The sequence below is a fragment of the Mytilus galloprovincialis genome, chromosome 4 (genome assembly GCF_965363235.1).
Source record: "Mytilus galloprovincialis chromosome 4, xbMytGall1.hap1.1, whole genome shotgun sequence".
NCBI lineage: Eukaryota > Metazoa > Mollusca > Bivalvia > Mytilida > Mytilidae > Mytilus > Mytilus galloprovincialis.
This window is the reverse complement of record NC_134841.1, coordinates 99,803,475-99,822,868: the sequence shown is the minus strand read 5'-3', so window position 1 is coordinate 99,822,868 and position 19,394 is coordinate 99,803,475. Positions and strand designations below refer to the sequence as shown.

The following is a 19,394-nucleotide window of genomic DNA, read 5'->3' as shown; positions in this document are numbered from 1 at the left end:
GGCATTGCTCACGGTTGGGTTTTTCTCAGACTATATTTATGAAGTTTATACACTACATTCGTTAGAATTGTTCTGATTGATATGTAAGTTTGAGAGAACATATTTATTTATATGTTGTAATTAGCTGTACACTATACATTCTAATATATCATATATATGAGAAACCAGTGTGTCTGTCTGACATGTTTCTAACATGTTATTCTTAAATTCCCCGTTGAAAAAAATAAGAAATCATTAAGAAACTAATGTTAAAACTCCCTTTGGTAATGTTGACCATAGATGAATTATGCTTTTTATGTACCTTATGGTTATATAGTTCATCAAGCATTTACGTATTTACACATCACTTACTTTTATAGGCACTATCATGAATATTTCTCTCTACATAAACTGCAAGTTATATAATTTAACAGACATATCTATTTCTTTTTAACATATAGTAAGATGAATAACATGAGGATGTTTACAAGAACAAGATTAGAATGCATAACAATGACACGATTTAGTTTTTGGATGTTTGAGTTTTTGAAGAAGGTAAAAAGTAAAATCACAAAAATACTGAACTTAGAGGAAAATTCAAAATGGAAAGTTCCTCATCAAATTGAAAAATCAAAAGCTCTAACACATCAGACGAATGGATATCAACTGTCATATTAAAATGTTATTTTTATTTGCTAGTACTTGGTCAAGACAAAATTTACCTTTGATTAATTGGGCTAATATTTTTAGGTTCCTTTTGGTTGCATTAATTATTACGTTTTCAGATGTTTATTCAGTTTCCGCTTTCAACTGTTTGGGTGTAACGTTTCTGATATAGATAAAAAAAAAATAAAAAAGGCTCTATGGACTAACGAGCTCGCTAACGAGATTTATAAAGTGTTATTTGTATGTCATTTATTCATACAATATATACTATAGATCTTCACCTGGTAACATTTAAGGTTGTAAATATGATGTACTGGCTGTGGTTTTGCATTATAAACTACATAAAACTAACACACAATTATGTTTACTTTGTTAACAATAGGGACAGTTTTGATCCGTCTACGTAAAAATACATTACAAAAAACCTCAAATTTCATTACTATTAGCTCATGACAATGATATCAATAAAACAAAAGGTGTGGTAATAAATAAGTGATTGATCTAATCAACAAAAGGCGTACCAATATACATACATACGTGTAATATCAAACTGATGGGAAATCATGTCAAATTGTAAGACCGTATCTAAATTTGAGAGAAATGTATAGCATATACCACAAAGTCGAAACATGGTAAGTTTCTTTATGTTTTTGAACTTTTGAAATAGTCTTTGAGCGAGATTTGAGATAATTACACTATTATCGCCATTGAACCCTTAATTAAATCGTTAACCATTTGCTCCCAATTTAGACTTTATTTCTTTTCTACTTTTATATATTTTTTGTTCTCTTACAGTCACAATGTGAAGATAAAACTAACGTCCTTCGTATCTCACACAATCATTCCGAAATATATAGCATAAATGTTATATAAAACATCGAATTATTTTAGTTCTTCCTGATACAGAGATATTCATGCGACTTTCAAATAATCACTATCATTATAAATCACAAATGAAAACTAATTACCACAAAATACACATACTAAATATACATAGTTATTTTATGGCAGTCCATTCACGTAAATTGAAGCGTACAACTTTCATGATTTACTGTATTTTAAAATTGTTATTTTTCAACCTCAGTAGTAGTAGTAACCCTAAATGTAATTTAAAAAAAGCGTAATTTCTTACTTCTTTAAGTTCATGCTATAACGCCTTTTATTATTTCATACATGTAAACACAATTCTGTTTTACATTGGCAGTAATTAAAACATTCATGACAGTCATTTTGTTGTTGACTGGTATATTGAAGTATCGGTCTTAATTATAAATCTGGTCCCTTTGAAAACTACTAGTCTCCAAAACAGCCAGATCAAAGATTGTTGGTTTTTGGCAATATAATGTCCAAAATACTATTGAAAGCCACATGCTTTGAAAAAGTCCTAAAACATACAAGGCTTACAGTTTTGTAGGCCAAACGTGTGTTGCATCTACCAAAGTCGTTATGATTTTTCTCTTTCTCTCTGTATACATATAGCATTTGGAGCAAAATTATGACTTCTGAATTAATTACACAGAAATTTTGTAATACAAATGCTTGCCTTCGTTATTGAATATAAGTGCATTATCACCAAATTAGGTATCAAAAATATTTTACATGTATAAGAAGGTGGAATATTATTGTTTGCTTCATAAAAAATATCTCTAGGTTTTGGAGTTTATGGTACGTTCGCTTCAAATTCGCACTCACAATCTCTGAGAAGGGTTATTCAAAAGAACAAATTTATACGCATGTAATTAAAGATATATGGTGTAATTTGTCAAGTATATTCACATGTGCATTAATAAAAATTCACAGATTTATTGAACTATTCTTTATGTCTTCATAGTTTGCTCTTGTATGGAAAGCCCTTGTAGGTTAGCCACCTTTTAATCATTTGGAAAAAATACCAAACTCCAAGAAAAATTCAAATTGGACAGTCCCTTTGGAATAGTTCTTATGCAAATGTGTCCTTTAATTTTCTCTTTATCACAGGGTTGATAGTCTACTGGATATAAGACAAAGCATAAACGAATTTTGATGACAAAATTATTAAAATTCAACGAAAAGAAGATACGAAAATAATCAAATCCATACCAAATTGAAACCGCACCAAATAATACCATTAAATTCGTCTATTGATGAATGAATATTAACATAATGTTTTTAACTTCCCATTTATGAGATATTATGGTTTTGCGGTCTACCCATGTGTCACGCCCAAAGTAAAAACTATAGCTTGACATGTCATTTATGATTTTGCCCACTTTAATGAATTTGGAATACATGTCTATCAGCTTGACGTACACTTACAGTAACCATGATGTAATGTGTAATACAAGTTCAAGAACATAATATCGGAAGTGGCAAAGCAATCTTGGGTGGTTATTTAAATAACGACATAAGTATTGAGTTGTAGTATTAATTATAACAATATAGGTTTTTTCTTCTCTATAACTCTTTTCCGTTGAAGCTAACAAATAAGATGGTGCAGTAAGGAAAACATAAATAGAGATACTGCGTAACAAAATAGCACACTTGTTTCATTGAGACAACATTATTTTCTGAAATCTTATACGTTTTACTACGCAATGAACTGCTATTTATACCAAAATGATAACAAAGTCAACGAAGGCCCTTAAAATCAAGAGATGCAGAACACATTCCCACTAAACAACCATTGTTTTTCGTATGGCTGTACATTTCCAAGTTGTTAGATATGGATCTCCTATTTCAATAAGAATGATGCCTTTATTACTTAGTACTTATTAAAGAATTTTATTGAAATTTTCACGTAAACTACCATCTTAGAAATTTGTGTTTTTTGTTTGTTTTCCTGATGAAACTTTACATCTGATCGAACTATTTTTTTGCACTTAACTGGCCTTGTTTGTGGTTGTTTTCGTTTATCGGTAATCGTTTGTAGTCAAAGTTATTTACGTTAGAAGTATTATCTTTTGAGTTTTCAAACCAAAAATAATGCTAAACAAGTTGACTATCGTCCCTAGTGTCAACTTCATTTGACTTAAATGCAATGAATAAGCCGTTATGTTTTATTTTGAAAGTGATACAGCGAAGTCAATTAAAAGAGACTGTTCGATGCTTGTAGATGAATATTTCGTCTTGTTTCATTGACGTTGATGCTAGTAGTTGATCAGTTTTGGACTCACAATGATCAAGTTAAATTATTTTTACTTATATTAAAATAATTCAAAGACACGTTAATAAACTTTAACTGCTTCTATTTATGTTATAAAACACAGAGAAACTATAATGCTTTTTGTGACTAAAATCTATTTTATCTATGTTTTGTTTCCAAGCATTATTGGCAGAAGACGATTATTATATTTACCAAAGCTGAGATTCACAAATCTTTTATCTCTGGTTCTTTATAATAGTTAAGATGCTCTTTATCGACCTATAATTGGATTATTTATACTAGTGTTCGTAAAAACGATAAAAGGTTTTGAAATAAACTCACCTCTTATTAGGAATCATGAATCCCACATAGCTCAGTGGTATGTTACAATATCCATAAAATCTAAAGCAATGATTTTTATTTACTTTCATACAGTCAATGCATGTGAGCACGATGACTTAAATATTAAGAAAGATTTAAGGGTTAAGTAAAACCTTGTCCGGATCATATGTTTTAATCAGGTCATTGTACTTTTCTAAATATGACTTTACGGTCATCATAATTAATTTATTTCTGAAATAGATAAAAAAAAAATATCTATTTATTTGACAAACGATTATTTAGCAGTTCTTAAAAGAGAAATTTTACAAATTGTATCTGTTTTGTTTCATGTTTTTATCCAACAAGCTTTATTTCTGGAATAATGTATACAGTTACAATGTTTTTGATAGTTACTCATTTTCAATATTTTTCAAACTGACAGTGGCTGTGCAAAATGAAATATATTGCACATACAAACTGGAGAAAGTAATCTTTATAAACATTAATGTAATTTTATGTACTTTCTATGCTAAATTGTGTACAAATTTTTGGAAATATGGGTTCCCGATGCTCTTCAACTTTGTACTTGTTTGGCTTTATAACTATTTTGATCTGAGCGTCACTTATGAGTCTTGTGTAGACGAAACTCGCGTCTGGCGTATTAAATTTTAATCCTGGTACCTTTGATAACAATATACAAATAGATAGAAATATATAGAAAAATGTAAACAGACTACCGTACGCAGAATAAATTCAAATGGTCTGAACTCGTTTACAATGTTGTTCTGTTTAGAAAGTAGAAATAATAAGGCATAACATTTTATCACATGAAGTAAGAATGTAAGAATACCAATATGTTAACCATATTTTCTTGATACTGACTGCAATTCTCAAGATCTTAACCCTGAGTGTAGATCATTAAATTAACAGGAAATGGATGGTTGTATTTTCTATACTTTGGAGAAATATAATAGCATCAGCTTGACCTCGGACTATATATACATAGAAAGTCTGGTTTTGATAAATCTGATTTGAGGTTACAGTATTTTACCGATGTTCAAAATTTGCAGATATCTTTTGAATAAACAAAAACGAAGATGTAAAAAACCTAAACACGCTCTGTAGAATTAGTATGAAAGCAAAACTGAGTTAGACTGGGTAAATCTCCCGCCATGTGAATCCTTATTTAGTCAGAATGTCACTATTTGGAAAAGACGCCAATCGTTAAATTGCATTGATAAGTAATCTATTCAATGTAAACATGTGGGTTAAACAGAGTAAAAAAAAGATTAAAGAGAGAGAGCTTTACACTCTATCAGGAAAAGTAGACCGTCATTTGAGTTGGTTATGTTTTGTGCCCATTGTATTTTTATAGCTTTGTGGTTATGTAGGTAATTATAAATACTTATTGCACATCTTTTTGGGGTATGAGAATTTAATTTTTTTTTCGGACTCAACAAATTTATGAAGTATTTGATTCATTTTATTTTTTTTTCAAATTCTGATTGTTTTGATTTGAGACCTATCATTTGTATGATATATTTGGGTTGTTGGGACAAGCTTACGCGTTTTGCTTCAGTAAATTATGACTACGTGGACGATGAAGAATAAGCAATCTCAGTATCTTACAGTGTTTTATCAAATAACATAAAATGGATTTGGGGTTTTTATGTAAAAAATTTTTTTGAAACATAACATATGTTTTGATAGTTACATAGTACACTTTATATCAATATCATAACAAAAAGATGTTTTTCTTTCAGCATAACATGACTATAATTGTCTGTGCGACTGTAGTTTTATCTTAATTTTTGAATACATGATAGACACAATAAAGAAAGTAGATTAAAATATGATCCCAAACGCAGGACGAATTTGACAAATGGTATTGACATATTTTTATAAGTTTGGCGACAATTTTATGAGTAAGACGCAGATGTGCAATGTTATAAACTTCAGAAACGCTTTGTTTTGCTGAAATAACACTCCTGCAAAGTCATGTAAATTGAATGGAATTTATCTTTTTCTTATGATTTATTCATCATTATAACGCAAACTCACCGTAATAAACAATGTAGGATTAACGTATTGGTAAAAACACCAGCCCACGTATAAGTTTTCATAAACACTTTTATATGTCCGACTGCGTTTTTTTTTCTTTTCTTTGAACAAATAGATATAAGGGTATGTGGTGTGAGTGCCAATGAGACAGATCTCCATCCAAATCATAATTTGTAAAAGTAAATCATTATAAATCAAAGTACGGTCTTCAACACGGAACACTGGTTCACACCGAACAGCAATCTATAAAGGTCCCATTAAAACGACTAGTGTAAAATCATTCAAACTGGAAAATTAACATATCAAAAAATCAACTTTATAAAAAACGAAAAACGAGAAACATTTATGAACCACATCAACAAACGACAACCAGTAAATATCATGATCCTGACTTAGGACTGATACAAACAGCGGCAGGGCCGTAACTAGCCTCTTTTAATAGTGAGGCAAAATATATTCGCCCGCGAAAAATTTATGGCGAGGGGTCTGGGGCCGCTCTAAGACAAATAAAGCAAAATCGTGCATTCTGAGCGTTTCCCAGACTCTTTCTTGCATTGAAACGGCTTAATTAATTTTTAGACATTTTTTTCGACAATCAGGTCCCAAAGCAAAAACAAAGATTCGTTGTAATTTAAGACTTTTAGGTATTAGAGACAACATTAAAAGACCGATATGTAGGATAAAGCAAAAATCGTAATTCTCATTATTATTAATACCGTATCTGTCTGTCTGTTCTTGTCTGGTATTGTGATTAGACTTTGGTGATTTTTTTACGACTTGATTTAAATATAGTGATATTGCAGTATTATACTTTAAGTACTAGTATTGCTTAAGTCCACACTAGGGACCATCTTCACCTTGTTTTACGATCTTTTACGGTATTAATGATTCTTTAAAAGTATTTTTGAAGACCATCCGGCAACTATCAATTTGAAGAGCAGGAACACAAACTTTGACCATTGATCATTTGTATTTTTTTCTATGCATTGACTTTGTGTGCGATTATGTCCACATACTCCTTTATTATCTGTTAAAGGGTCTCAACACGACTTAATGCAAGTCTAACCTTTCAATGTAAAAGGTCATATATGGCAATACCTTGTTTTTTTTCTTCAAATAATTAATACCTGGATATATGTGACCCTACATTAATTCAAACCATGTCAGCAATCTAGTTTTATTTACAATAAAACAAACTGTTTTGTATTCTTTGATAACAATTTTAATTATCCATGCAGAAAGGACAATTTTTTTTTGGTGTCCACTGAGTAGCATCGCATGTTCTTAAAATATATTTCTCGCACAATTCTGGACATCGGTGGACATGCAACATTACAAAACCTGACTTTACAAATGAAAATCAACGCTCAGACTATAGTCATAAATTAGGACAATAAATGAACAAAAGACAAACCCGGAACACAGAAGTACAAACAATAGACCATCAAAACTGAAAACTAAAAGGAAAATAGAAACATGGATAACGAAAAACATCCAGGGGATAAACCAGAGAGTGAAGAGAACATGCTTCTTGCAAGACACTTTCCGTGAAAACAATTTGATATGAAAAGAACCTTTTATTTCATTTTTTTATTTTTTTTAATTTTTTACATGAGGCATTTGCCTCATTTGCCTCAATGTTGTTACGGCCCTGAGCGGGTTGAAACGTTTCAATAGGTACCAACATTCATCCTTACCTAAAACACTAGAGTAACATCATAATTATAAAATATCAATTGAAATAGCTTAACTCAATACAAAAGTATTTACCAAAACAAGTGAATATAAATAGGACAAATAAATTTGATGTATGACAGAATATAAATACAAAATCAATAAAATAAGGGTTGAGATAATATAAAAAAGTTTCAGAAAGTAAACCATAACCTTTAAAAAAATGCCACAAAATAGAATAATGTACACAGGTAAATGAAAAGCATTATGTACAGTAATGGAAAACGGACATATTTTTGTTTTACAAAATCACAATACGAGAACAGAAGTGAAAATGTATTGTCATCCCAAACAATTATTAAAGCTGGTATATATCAAAAATAGAGACACTAGATATAACTTTAGATTAGTAAACATTAAATGACATAAAAGCATTACAAATTTTATCAACAGGTCAAATTGACATGAACGTCCATTTGAGGGTACTTGCAGTAACTGAAAGCTAGTTAAAAGTCAAAAACAATTAATAATAATAAAAAAAAATCATGCATCAGAGACTAAAATCAACTAAAACTCATCCCAGGGATTTAGTATTTTAACATCACGGACAGTCAAAGAAGACATGAATGTATTGAACCATGACACCCGGTTGAAAAAAGGTTCGCATTTTGTTTTAGTAAAAGCGTAGTTATTAAAGAAATCTTTTTCAAAACTCTTTCTAAATTAAACAAAATGTCCAAATATATTAAAATGTAAAATCTATAGTTGGGATATTCTGGATAAACACATTAAATTTCAATCCTGCTTTCGAAAAAATATTGTATTGAATGTATAAAATATGTATATTTGTGTAATTCTTCCAATCATTGTACATCGGTTACGAGAATAATGGTATATCATATTAATAAATATTTCTCACTATTTATGTCTTTTTAGACGAAACACAGTTCTGTAGTACACAATTTTGCAATAGCTGTCAACAGTTTATTTTAATGCGACTAGTTTAGCTATAAAACCAGGTTTAACCCACCATTTTCTACCATGTTAAGAACACGACAGGTATCCTTAATGGTCTATTTATTATAATGTCTTTAAAAAAAAAGGAAGCACTAGTTTCCTCTTGTTCTATGCTAGTAAATACATTTAGAATATATCAATCAAGAAAAGAATTCAGACAAACTGCAAAAGTGGAGATAAAAATTGCGCTATATATGTTTAAGTCATGCAGATCAAGTCTCAGTAAAAAATGTTAAGTTAGCCAATAGAACATAAGCTGAAATTTTCAGTTCAGACTATTTTGGTGTCATCAGATTGAAGACAAAGACATTATGTGAAAATGAAAACTTAAACTGATCGGTATGAAGATTCGACTGATAGACAAATTTGAAACAACCAAATGAAATGCCAATTTATAGAGGCAGAAATGTTCAAAGGAGTGTATTAATAATAAATGTATACATAAATCATATGAAAGCTTTTTTTGAAATATATTAATTTGCTTAAACTGCTCTCTGTTCTAAGCCAAACTAATACATTTTCAGTATTGTAAATTGTTAGTAATATAAGGAAAAATATTAAACACATGTTTGTTAAGTACATTAAAGTGCAAATACTACTTCTTTTATATTTCTCGTGTGTTTTTAATTATTAGGTATGGTAGTTTTTCATACGCCCCCTCCCGATAAATGACTATATTTGTGTACAGATACCTCACTTATGTACACTTATCCTTGTACGTCATTTGTTTAGAGCGAGAGGTAATTAATCAGTTCAAGACAAGACGTAACAGACAACCTTGTACTGTTTCATAAAAAAATATTGTCAATTAATTAAGTCGAATGCCTTAGGCAAAAGACATCAAGCAATGAAAGTATCGTTTAGTCGGAAGTTAAGGATGTTTTGTTACTATACAATCCCACAAGGAGACGCCCGGACTCATTTAGCAACAAATAAATGAACACGTTTGAGCCAGACTATTACCCCTTCACTATACTAAACTAGTGGGAAGGTAAGTTGTGTAAGCCTTTTGTGATAAAAGTCAACGATTTTAGATAGAAGGCTTAATTGTGAAGTTATAAGTACAGCCATGTAAGCAAAATGCTTTGCTTTGCGTATTTTTGAGTTCGTTTACGATTATTCTCTCTTAAATCAAGGGCTGTGTGCTAATAATAATATATACATTTCGTGCGTCCGAAATGTTTATATCGATAAACTCGAGCAGGAACGCCCATACTCAAAATAATTAAAAGCAAATGATAGTGTATTAGTACGATACGAGATTTATGACTTAAATCAAAATACAAGGAATGTTGGGTTATCTTTGTCGAAGGGAGTTTGAACCTTGGTTTATTAATAGTTTTCAAATTTATAAATATGAAAAATGTATACAACTTATGCTCCTAGGTCTTTGACTAGGACATTTTGAAAACGTGTTTGATTATTGATTCAATTCAATAACAAAACATCGATATTATCTTTCGTAGAAATATCGGATATGATAGCTAACTTAAATAAAGGTATTGTTTTGGATCATGTCATTGCCAAAGCATAAACTACTAAGTAAACAGTACTCTCAATGACTCACAATTTACCAGCAGCGATATCATACCTTAAAATACCCAAAATAAACTAAATAAGATTAGATTAATCCGTCTAACGTCAAATTTGGCCTGAAGCAGTTGGAACTTTGATTTTTTAATAATGTTTAAATTTGTCAACGGATATTCTACAGTACACATTGAGGTAAAATAGGACCCAAAATCCTCCTAGTACAAATCAAAATTCAAATATTTTCTAGTAAAAAATCTAGAATTATAATGGGATGATTATGAATTGTAATTTATTCCTGGTACTATTCATGTTAATACGTAAACAATAGTTCGTATGATTCTGGAGAGTTTTTTACAGGTGAATGTTACTTAAATTTTCAATACTTCATTACAAAAAAAAATGAGTTGTAAATTAAATAAACTGAAATCTTTCATTAATGATACGATATAATACATTTTGTTTATGTTAATTTGATAATCAAACAATTTTGACATTATAATATATTAATTATTTTTTATAAACAGAGTTAAGTGAAACAGAATTTGCGTACATAATCAAGATGTCTTCTGAATAATAATTTTGAGACATAATTGAAAATATTGCCAGTTTTAGCTACATTTTTTTTTATCGAAAGGTATTAATTACTTTATATCAAATAGAAAATATTTGAAATACTTCCAAATCAATTGTGGTTTAAAATAATGGTTAAGAATGTCTAAATAAAAAAATAGCCAAAAAGGAAGTTTTAACTGTGGATAGGTATTTTTGGTTAAGAATGTCTAAATAAAAAAATAGCCAAAAAGGAAGTTTTAACTGTGGATAGGTATTTATTATTTTATGATATGTTTTTTTTTTATATTTTTTTTTTCTTCATGAATTTACAAGTATCAACATATATTCATCTTGTGGCACAATAAGCAAGCAAGTGAAATAAAGAATTTATGACATACATTTAACTATTGTGTAAAATATTAACGAAGTACACAATATGACCTTATAATACTGTGAACTTTATATGACAAAAATAAAAGACTTAAAGGAAAAGACTCTGCTGTGAAATAAAAATCATACAAATTGAACCTTCTACTTGTCATTTTAATTCAGACACGTTTAATTGTGTGGGTTTATTTCATGATTACGAAAATATATAAAAAAATATTTTTATTATGTCTTTCTTTGTAATCATCAAGTACAATTTAGGATCCTACTGGTATATGAGAGACGGAAGATATTAAAGGAACATTAAAATTCATAAGTCATGGGAGGTTTATCTAGCAATAAAACCCTGTTTAACACACTATTTTCTTTGGAAAATGCTTGTACCTGGTCATGAATATGACAGTTGACTGATGTAAGTCTATTTTTGACAAATTACATATTATTTCTGTTTGTTTTGTTCATACATTGTTGTCAATATAATGAAATTTTATACGATTGTCATACAGGTGAGAGGTTAAGCTAGCTAGAAAACCTGATAAATCAACCATTTTCTACATGAGAGAATGCCTGTACCAAGTCAGGAGTATGACAGTTGTTGTCCACTCGTTTGATGTTTTGAGCTTTTTATTTTGCCATTTGATCATGAATTTTCCGTATGGAATTTTCCTCGGAGTTAAGTATTTTTGTGATTTTCCTTTTTACTCGTTCCGTTGGCTGATAACGTTTGATTTTTTCAGTTTGTATGCAGTTCCTCTTTTGAAATTACCTTCGGTAAGGTATTTGTTTTATTATTTTTTTTTAACTAAGGCTTACGTTGAAATAACAATTTGAATACCTTTATAGTTATCTAAGGTCAAGTACCACAAAAATGCAAAATTTTCGATAAAAAAAAGATACATTCTTTACCTCTAAAACATGACTGAACTAAAGAGTCCGAGTTAATTATTTTCAAAAAATAGGAGACAAAATCATTACTTTTAGGGACTATACAGAAATCTAACAAATATTAATATCATATAATAATACTACGAAATTCAACACAACAAATTAAAAGTCTACACAAATCCTTTTTGAAAGAAATGAGGGTTTATCTCAATATGATTCCAAAAAAGCACCCGTTGTCTTGCTCCTGACAGCGAAAATCGATGACAAGTCACATTCAGTTAAGCCATTAAAGACAAAAAAGGCTGGGTTGCGGCTTAGACAGAGGGAACATGTTCGTGATCATACAGTAATTGTCAGCTACAGCATGATGGCGTCTGTAAACAAATTAATCAAGAAAGCTAAATTTTGTTATAAAAAGTGATTGATAGTTAAAATTAACATTGTTATTGTTATTTTTTATTACCAAATTCATAAAAATATAATTAACGACAAAATCACGTAAAACTGAAATAAATATTATTAAACAGAAATAGATTGACGATTTTGTACTTTTCACCTATTACTCATAGTTTGTATTATGTTTTGGATGGGCGTACTACGGGAGTGAAGAACATTTTATAGTCAACATTTTTTTACGAACATATCATAACTATATCGAGAAATTCACATAAAAAATTTAATATTAAAAAAGAATAATTAAATTAGTGATAAATATTAAATAAAAAACTATAAATGTCACTATATCCTTCACACGGTCCCAGTTGTAATTGTATTGTTGATATTCTTACACATTTTTGTAGTGATTGATTAAGAACAAGTGATGGAATTCAATTTACTTATTTGATCTCTTCTGAAGTTGATTCTTTTGATTCGCATCTGTCTTTGTATAGATAACTGTAAATACCCTTTTCCAATGTTTTCAAATTATTTCTAAATTGATAAAAAAAAAAAGAAAAGTAAAATCACAAAAGTACAGAACTTCGAGGAAAATTTAAAACTGAAAGTCCCTTATCAAAAGGATCAGGAAATGTGATTGTGATAATCCGCTGTTCTTTATTTTCAATGTCGACATCTTACTTCATTCTATTTTTTTTATAGTTGTCTTTTATTTTTTTCAGATACTGAATCTTGATTTCTAAATTTATGGAATTAGTACAAGGAAGACACATCTGAAGAAAAGAACGTTACAGAATTAACATGAACAGATTAACAAGAATATACTTGTATTTTACGACTTGGGTGTCTTTGGCTTTTATTGCCATTATCCTGAACGTTATAAATGTGGATTGGGAAAGGACTAACTATATCAACGGAATTATCATTGTAGTTGTCCTTGGTGTTCTACAAGGCAGCGTAATGGAATTTCCTACTCAAACAATGGCAACTCTTCTGATAGGAGGCGATAAAAGAGGACTACAAACAGCTAAATCTGACAGATTGACAATCGTTCTCAATTACAATTTATTAGCAATGAGTAGAGATGAAATAGACGAGTGTATGGAAACGATGTACGAAGCTTACATGGGAAACCTAAGTCCGAATGTGTCAGCTGTTTTAGTAAGTGCAACGGGCGACGAAAGTTTAAAAGACTACGAATTAGAAGTTCGTGATCGATTCAGATCTGCCATTTTCGATGAACTATTTCATGAAGGATCATGTTTTGCAAAAGATGATTTCGAATCTATTGATCCCATCCGTTTAGATAATGTGTGGAATTTGTATGAAGATGTAGATAAAACATTGTTCTTTCACGAATATTTACATGATATCTGTGATCGATATGCCAGAGAATTTATGGTAATACACCGGGTATCTCGGGTATTAAGAAAATGTGGTCAGTATCAAGATCTTATGCTACTGTCTGAAGGTGAAGACGAGGCTTTCTCATACTGTGACCCATTATTTTATGGCAAAGGTGCTAGAAATGAAGGTGAACAACTGTTTTATGATTCGGATGACGTCAAAAATATTTTTGGTAGAAAATTTGACTACACACTGGTATTAGACGGAGATACTGGTGTTCCGAAAAAATGTGTCTTTGATCTGCTAGACATTGCCGCTGCTAATCCAGAAAAGGGTATAATTCAACCAGCGATAAAAATTCATTGTCAACCTACGGATACAATATTCATGCATATTGAAACAATACGCCAGCAAATTTATGAACCAATGACAAATGCTGTCATGGAATTATTAGGACAATCAGCTTATTTTGGCAAAGCACTGCTAAAAAACCGAATTTACATAGATAATGTTATTGGAAGCAGAGATCATCCGATTGAAAGAGTTCCTATCGATGTTCTCAGTCACGACACATTTGAGGCCGCCATTTTAAAACCCCTTTATGCCGGATCAGTCTTCCTTCTCGAAGCTCCGTCATTAAATTTTGTGACATGGAGTATTCGTGAACGTCGATGGAACAGAGGAGAAGTTTTATTAGCTATGTATTTTTGGGAAAATGGCATCGGAAGGCCTATGCGATGGATTAAAAAGAAACTTCAGGGAGAGAACTTTAATGCAACCAAACTGAGAACAGAATCTCCACTGAATTTCGCTAGCAGTTACATTGCCTATTCAGCACTTAGACAAATGGTAATGAAACCATTGCTCATGCTATATGTAATTATCCACATCTCGGTACATTTACGTTATAGATATGCCTCAATTATCCTTATTATGTTTCTTGTTCTAGTGTTCCCAAAATTTGCAACATGCAATAGACATAATTATAAATATGTTTTGCTAGAAACTTTAGCATCGTTCTTCCAATTTACACCAGAAGCTATGGTTGGCTGTGTTAGAATCTTTAAAGCTGTTCAAGCAAATCTTGCAAAGAATGTTAAATGGATTCCTCAAAGGGCAGTTGAGGATGAGTTCAGAAATAGCAATCCATTTATATCTAGTTTCCATCACTTATGGGGATATTCTCTGTTTGCATTAGTATGCGGAGTACTTGTGGTTTTATTTATTCCACGAGCAATATTGATTTTAATCATGTTGACGACTTTATTTTTACTTCCTATTTATACCGGAATTACCTCACTTCCACTCAAGTCTCCTTCTTGGAGTAATAAGGATGATATCTCTTTTCCAAATGGAGAAAAAGAAATTGCCATTAGCGATGCAGAAATGCCAGGGACGTATAGGAGTGTTGATGGAGGTGTCATCAACGAAGGTTTCAGTAAATATTAATGAGTAAAATAAACAGAAACAGAATTGAAATCCAGACTAATATCAATTAAACTATGTGTTAATCAAACCATTACATGTAATTAAAACTTTTTTTTACATTAGCGACATAGTCAGATGAAATCCATTATATTGTATGTACTTAGAAGTGTGTCGGAATGTGATAGTTATATAATAATTTCCATAAATGTCACTTCAAATCGTTAATTATATATGTCAGGCAGTGATTGATTTGTATTTTGATATTGGAATTTCTGTCTTAGTTCGAAGAAGACATTGTCGAATAGATGATCAAATATTTTTCATTTGTGTTCTTATTACATTAGGCGTTCTTATCATATAACGTAGTATATGATCAGAAATGTAGTAAGAAATATTGAAAATAAAAAATAAAAACTAGAAATAAAACGCAGACGTTAAAATATTTTCAGTGGATGGAAAAGCTCTCATTAGTTTACCAAATTAACTACCTTCTAAATAGAGCTATCTCATTTTTTTGCTATTCATTTTAATAACACATTTTTACGAAAATAAGAAACAAATAATTATGATGAATGGATATGTTTTGAATTTCAATTAATGCAATATTTGAACTACTGGTAAATTATTGAGATAACGAATTAAATAAACCCTTTCGATAAATTCTTTCATGATTTGGAAGTTGGCAGTATATAACCTATTGTAAGCGGGATAACACAATCTTATTTTCTAATGTTTTTTTTTACCAAGTCTGTGAATCTAAGTACGCTCCGTGTGAACTGATCGATCCTTTGAATACACTTATTCTAAAAGGTGACCAATTCAATACAGTAATTGATCTTTGAATAATGTTTTATATGATTGTATGCATATTTATTTTATTACTAATGAATAAAAGAATAACCAGATTTTTTTGTTATGCTTATAGGTACATTTACGGTTCTTCAATCTGTCGATATCTATATTTTGGCATTGAACAATGTCATGATTTCCCATATTCATGTTATTTGTCTATACATATTGTCACTAATGGACGAAATCGTTTCGATAGCAAAATAAAAAAATATAGTATGCAGTTGCTGATATATATGACAAAAATAAAAAAAAAATGCTAACATTGCCCATGTGAAATTTTAATATTGTTTGTATAAACATTGAACGACGTATATAATTTTCTGACTTCAGACACGCGAATTAATGAATGTGTTTGTAGATAGATGCTTTTGTGTTCTGTTAAATTGTTCCTTTTAAAATTGTAACACGATGATGACTGATGTGCCCATATTTTGACTATATTGTTTATTATGTCTGTTTAGTTCACGCATCATTGTAAATATAACGGAATTTGAAGAGACTGTCAACAAAGTGAGAGGTTTAGCGCTATAAAACTAGGTTTAATCCATCATTTTCTACATTTGAAAATACCTGTACCAAGTCAGCAATATGACAGTTCTTGTCCATTCGTTTATGATGTGTTTTGACATCTGATTTTGCCACGTGATTATGAACATTCCGACTGGATTTTCCTTTGAATTCAGTATTTTTGTGATTTTACTTTTTGAGTTAAGCAACTGATGTTGATGTTTTGTTCTGATGTTGTGCAGTTACACCAATGTTCCAGGTTCGAGATAACATGTTAAAACTCGCGAAATTTTTATGTGCCTGTCCCGTGTATTTCTGTGGTTTTTGTTGGTTTATTGTCTGCCATATTTTTGTTTTCGTTACTTTTATTGTATAAATTAGACAGCTTGTTTCCTCGTGAGTTTTTGCTTTAATTTTGAATTTTAGTTTATTGAAGGACCTTTTGTCTGATTTTAAGAATATGCTATAAATTGTAAAACAATATTCAAATTAGCTCTCGCCGCGATATAGCCTTGTTGTGCTTATGCGGCGTAAAGCAACCAATAATCAATCAATCCTCGTGAGTTTTCTCATACTATACCCAATAGTACCTTTTATATACATCGTTAGAACTCTTGTCGATTGTTGTTTCATTTTTAATTTTACCACATCGCTTTTTATATAGCATTACGATATAAATGATGCTAACTTGATAAATATTTAATGGTAAACGATTCAATACTACATGTACATGGATGAATGAATAAAGACCAGAGTAGTATACCGCTGTTCAAAAGTCATAGCGTGAGGGTACCAAAATTGCACCTATTTTGAGAGTTTGTTCACCTACGTTTTTTATGATCCAGACAAAAGTTTCCATTTAAGGTTAATTTTGTAGGTATATCCTTATTTACTATATAGTCATAACAATTTATTTTTTAATCCATATTGAATCATAGAAAAATTAATCATTTTTTGGCAATGAAGAGTATCCAAATTGCATCCATGCTTAAAAAAATCACGTCCGTAAAAATCGTATAACTGATGTTTTGTTTTATATCTTCAAATATCTAGAACGATTTGACAACAGTCCATGCCTACTATTCATATTTTAAGAAATGAATGTCTTTAACTTATTATATTTGTTCTTTTTTTAAATGATGACTTTTGGTGGACGTCGCATGACGACGTTTTCGTAAATTTTATTGTTTCAAGTAAACACTTCAGCTGTTGATATCTACTGTTAACGTTTTGAGAATATTTAGATATATATTTATATATTTGAAAGACGTGCATTTCAAATGATAAAAAACCTAGAGCTGATTCCCTAAGAAAATTTTTTCGCTGCTATTTTTGCTAAAGGGGTTCAATTTGAGTACTCGGTACTGTAACGTTAAATCGATTTAGCAAAGCCAAATATGGGTAACAAACTCAAATCAAGGGAAACACATCAACTATAAGAGAAAACGACGGAACAACAGAAACACTGACCTACCACAAAAGCAAACGCCAACATAATAAAAAGGACTGTAGATAACAACTGCCACATTCCTGATTTGATACAGGATAATTTTGGCAAACTTGGTTGGTTACGACTGGTTTCATGGCGTGTGAGCCTACTGCTTATTTAGCAATAATAAAATACCGAGAAAATGACAACACTACGTGACTGGAATACAATACAAACAAACTCGAGAACACCCAACACAGAGAAATACATGGAAATATGATCGTACATTACAACTTGAAATCCGTAGTATAACAATAGACACCTCCCAGTAAATTTTAAAAATATAATAGATCTGTTTTTATAGACATATGGTATGTAGTAACTGTCATTAGTCGTTTGATAATTTATGTATCATTGTCATTTTGTTTAGTTTGTTTTGTTACCTATTCTGACATCGGACTAGGACTTCTTTAAAACTGAGTTTACTGTGCGTATTGTTGTGTGTATGTTTTTTCTACACTGGCTAGATGTATAGGAATAGAGTTGAGATATCCAAAAACCATTTGTTAACCCCGCCGCATTTTTTCGCCTGTCGCAAGTCACAAGTCAGGATCAACTGGCCTTTGTTATATGAAAAAAGATGTGGTAGGATTGCCAATGAGACAACTCCCCACAAGAGACCAAAATGACACAGAAATTAAAAACTATAGGTCACCGTACGGCCTTCAACAATGAACAAAACCCATACCGCATAGTCATTTATAAAAGTCTCCGAAATGACAAAGTAAAACAATACAAACGAGAGAACTAATGGCCTAATTTATGTATAAAAAATAAAAGAAAAACAAATATGAATCACATAAAAAACGACAACCACTGAACTACTGGCTCCTGACTTGGGGCAGACACATACATACAGAATATGGCGGGGTTAAGCATGTTAGCGGGATCCCAACCCTCTCCATAACCCGGGACAGTGGTGTGACAGTACCATATATTAACAAACTATAAAAATCAGTTAAAAAAGGCTTAACTCATCAGATGGATAAAAAACAAGTGGACGTGGATGGATACTTGCACATCCTAACAAGAAAAAGACACTAGGTACAGATCTGAGCGTACTCACAGTTAACTGACAACTAGTTAAAAGCCTTTAACAACATATTAAAATTATGCATTTAAGAATTTTAGTTTCTTTTATATATTTTGGAGTTATCTCTGAACTAGTATACATTTTTT

The 19,394-nt window shown here is 30.6% G+C and overlaps 1 protein-coding gene across 1 annotated transcript; it reads left to right on the top strand.

Moving 5' to 3' along the window:
• Positions 1 to 1,196: 1,196 nt before the first annotated feature.
• Positions 1,197 to 16,272, top strand: LOC143070881 (uncharacterized). The gene is made up of 2 exons (XM_076244991.1): positions 1,197 to 1,277; positions 13,315 to 16,272. Exon 2 carries the CDS (start codon positions 13,394 to 13,396, stop codon positions 15,386 to 15,388), a length of 1,995 nt encoding a protein of 664 aa, XP_076101106.1. The 5' UTR covers positions 1,197 to 1,277; positions 13,315 to 13,393; the 3' UTR covers positions 15,389 to 16,272.
• The last annotated feature ends 3,122 nt before the right edge of the window (positions 16,273 to 19,394 follow it).